This window comes from Lipotes vexillifer, unplaced genomic scaffold (genome assembly GCF_000442215.2).
Source record: "Lipotes vexillifer unplaced genomic scaffold, Lipotes_vexillifer_v1.1 scaffold469, whole genome shotgun sequence".
Taxonomy (NCBI): domain Eukaryota; kingdom Metazoa; phylum Chordata; class Mammalia; order Artiodactyla; family Lipotidae; genus Lipotes; species Lipotes vexillifer.
Genome location: NW_006788006.1, coordinates 3,348,047 through 3,351,316, shown reverse-complemented (window position 1 = coordinate 3,351,316; position 3,270 = coordinate 3,348,047). Strand labels below are relative to the sequence as shown.

Here is a 3,270-nt window from a genome sequence, read left to right as displayed (position 1 = left end):
GAGGATGTGGAAGCTGCTAGGGTAGAGGGGGAGGAGAAGGGGACTGTCAGGCCTGAGGAAAGTGGGGGTTGGACGCCTCAAGGGTCCTTGCGCAGCAGTGTGGAGCCAGAACCCTCTAGGTAGCATCAGGAGCCCGAGCCTCCTCCCTGCCTCAGGCTTGGAGAGACTCCGGCAACACCGAATTCATCGGAAGGACCCGCATCCCTAAACCCTCCCCCATCAGAGGGACCCCACGGCCCCTCCCCTGCGGGAGGAACATCCCCATCCTCATCGGAGGGACCCCCGACCCCTGCGCTCACCACCATCGAAGGAACGCCAGCCCTTCCCCCACCAGAGGGACCCACCCCCATTGGAGAGCCCACTTCCCTGACCTCTTCCCCCTCCGAGGAACCCTTGTCTCCCTCTCCGAATGGGGGGAATCGCATCCTCAACCCATCCCCCATTGGAGAGATCTCTGGTCCTCCCGCTGGCGCCGCATGCGCTTCACCTGAGCGGGCTGCGGATTAGGGTAGCGGTCTCGGCACCGCAGCTGGCAGCTCTGCGTGTCTCCGAGCTGCAGGGCGAAGGGGTCGCGGGCAGGCGGCGCGGGGGTGGCGGGCGGAGGCTGCAGCAGCAGCAGCAACAGGAACGGCATCAGGGCGACCGAAGCCATGGCCAGGCCGGGCGCAAGGAGCGCGGGCGACGCCGGCTCCTGGCAGGCGCGGAGGATGCGGCGGCGGCGGGGACCGGTTAGCTGACGTCACCCGAGCGAGGCAGCCTGGGAAGGGGGGGTGGGGGATGCGGAGAACTGGCGGGGGAGCGGCGCTGCGGCACCGTCAGGGTGCGGGCAGGGCGAGGCAGGTGGATCGTGGCCCCTGCCGTCTGTCCCATCTCGGGGGTGCCATGACACCTCCCTAGTATCCACGCACGAGGGATCTCAGCCATCGCTAGGGGCCGAAAGGAAACAAATAGGGTGGTAGGATGGGGGAGAAATCTATTCTCCAGGGAATCAAGGAAGGCCTCCCGGATAGGCAACGTTGGAGCTGGCCAAGCGAGGAGGCCGAAGGAACAGCGAGGGCCCTGAGGAGGGGATGAACTTGTTGGAAAAGGAAGTAGGAGGGCGGTGGTCGCAGCTGGAACCCAGCCAGAGTGGAGATGGAGGGTCGTGACTGTCGCAGAGCTGTGTTAGTGGAGATGGAGGGTCGTGAGTGTCCCAGAGCTGTGTTAGAGAAGGCCTTCTGAAGGTCTGTGTCATCATCTACTTTGGCACCCAAGTCAGAGACCCGGTAACGTGTGGACAGTTTGCCTCCTTTAGGAAGCCCTCCCAGACCCTCCAGGGCTCCCCCAGCCTCTCCTCCCTCTGACCCAGCCCTGATCTACAAACCTGGGGGATCTGGTCCCTGCTCCCCCAGACTAGGGGCCCCTCGGCCTGGGGCCGAGAGGGAGGCGGCACAGAGATGCTGATAGGGGTGATGGGGTGCTGCTAAAATTTCTAATTCTCATGGGAAAACTTGGGACAAGCAGGAACACTTCTGACTTCCATCGCACTCCAAGGTGACAAGAGTGTAGCCCCATGAATCTTGGGTTAGGAGGTCCCCCTAGCTTCCTCTCCGGCAGGCATGGGAGTGGGGGCTCCCCTCTAAGCCTGAGACCTTGCAAAAATGACACCCTCCCTCTCTCTGGCGTGCCCCGCGCAGGTGTCTGCCGCCTGCGCATCTTCCATCCACCCTCTGCCTCAGCAGACGGGGCGGCAGCCACTCGGGGTCGGCGTGTCAGAGAGCGCCGTAGGTTACGGCCGAGGAGGAGGGGACTGCGGGGGGGGGGGATAGCTGGCAAGCCCCCTTCCCCGGCCGGCCGCCGCCCTTTCATCTCCGTGCCTCGGCCAGCCCCCACGTGGCTTAATCAGGCGCGGCTGTGCCTAGCGGACCCTGAACATCTGGATCCCCACGCGGCCCTCCCCCGTCCCGCCCCTCCCGGGCTAGGCTGCCGCGACCCTGCGGCTAGGGCCTCCAGCCTGCGGTTTGCGCGAGAGCCAGGGAACCCCGCATCTAACCCACCCAGCGCCAGGCCTGCGCCTTGGGATACAGCCATTGGTTATGACCAATACTGTTCCCCGTTTCACAGGTGGGAAACCTAGTCCCCAGGACCCCTCCACAGAGCCAGGATTCAAGCCCACACATGTCAATTCCAGAGCCCAGCGCGCTGAAGCCGTCCACAATTACTGTTCTTCATTCATTCCAAACAAAACACTTCCCAAGGATTTTCTCGTAACAACCTATAAGGAAGAACTGGCAGCGTTGTCCAATTTACAGCTGAGGAGATTGAGGATCAGGGTGGCAAAGGGGGTCGGCCCAGGTGACAAGCGAGGGAAGCCAAGAGAGGTGGGCAGACCCCTGCCAAGACTAGGAGGTGGGGAGTCAGGGGAATCGGGCTTAAGAGGCGTCTCTTAAACCACAACAGGAAGGAAGGATACCCGCGCCTTTTTAAAAGCAGAAGGGGAAACTGAGGCTGGAGGAGTTGGGACGCTGGCCTAGGTCGCTGGCGAGGAGTGAGAGGGTTTGATTGCCTCCCACTCAACCCCTTTTCCGCTGCAAGAGGCCGCCTGGGGCGGGAGCGGAAGGAGGACTTGACCCCGGCCCCCCAGGTGAGCCCCCGCGCCCCTCCTGCCGTTCCCGAGGGAGCAGATCCAGGTGAGGGGCAGGCGGGCCGGCGAGCGGCCGGGGTCGGGTTTCAGGAAATCCGCCGACATTCCTTCGGGGCTTAAGAGGGAAAGTTGACTCGGCGCCGCCCCTCGCCCCCCCCACTTCCTACCCCCCGGGGCGGCAGGCGGGGTGGGGGGGGGGGCCGGGGGGGAGGGAGCTGCGGCCGGCCTGGGCGTGAATCAGAGGCGGGCCGGGCGTCCGGGAAGCGGCGGCCGAGGTCAGGGCGGGCATCGGACAAGCGCCCTTTATCCCTTGCCGCCCTCGCCACGACCCCGCTGACCCCCACCCCCAAGCCGGGTACAGCCTGGGGAGCGGGCAAGGCTCCCTGGCGCCGGCGGCTTGCAGACAGTGGGTGGGGGGAGGGGAAGGGGCACAACTGTCACCCCCAACATGGCTGGCGCCTCCTGGAACCCAGACGTCCGAGGTTCTCCAGGGTGCGGAGAGGCAGGGAACCCAGGCCTCCGAGGCCCGGTAAGCACTGGCCCTGACCTAGGCACAGGCAGCTCTTCACTCCTGAGATCTCACCTCCAATGCCTATGGGGGCTGGATTTTTTAAGTATAGACTGCACAAAGCTTGGGACCCAGGCAA

General features: G+C 64.6%; 2 protein-coding genes across 3 annotated transcripts in view; one reads left to right on the top strand and one right to left on the bottom strand.

Annotated features, from left to right (window-relative positions):
• TMEM59L (transmembrane protein 59 like) overlaps positions 1–705 on the bottom strand; it is a 5,413-nt gene extending 4,708 nt beyond the window's left edge. The window contains exon 1 of one of the 2 annotated variants that reach the window (XM_007461063.1): positions 488–705. In XM_007461063.1, the coding sequence (XP_007461125.1) occupies positions 488–652 (165 nt within the window). In that variant the 5' untranslated portion in view covers positions 653–705. The remainder of the gene's footprint in view (positions 1–487) is intronic. The other variant, XM_007461064.1, reaches the window with a different exon arrangement.
• The window catches only part of CRLF1 (cytokine receptor like factor 1), a 17,227-nt gene continuing 14,607 nt past the window's right edge, over positions 651–3,270 (top strand). Inside the window, exons 1-4 of the mRNA XM_007461109.1 lie at positions 651–728; positions 1,677–1,767; positions 1,962–2,103; positions 2,575–2,669. Coding sequence (XP_007461171.1) covers positions 651–728; positions 1,677–1,767; positions 1,962–2,103; positions 2,575–2,669 — 406 coding nt within the window. The remainder of the gene's footprint in view (positions 729–1,676; positions 1,768–1,961; positions 2,104–2,574; positions 2,670–3,270) is intronic.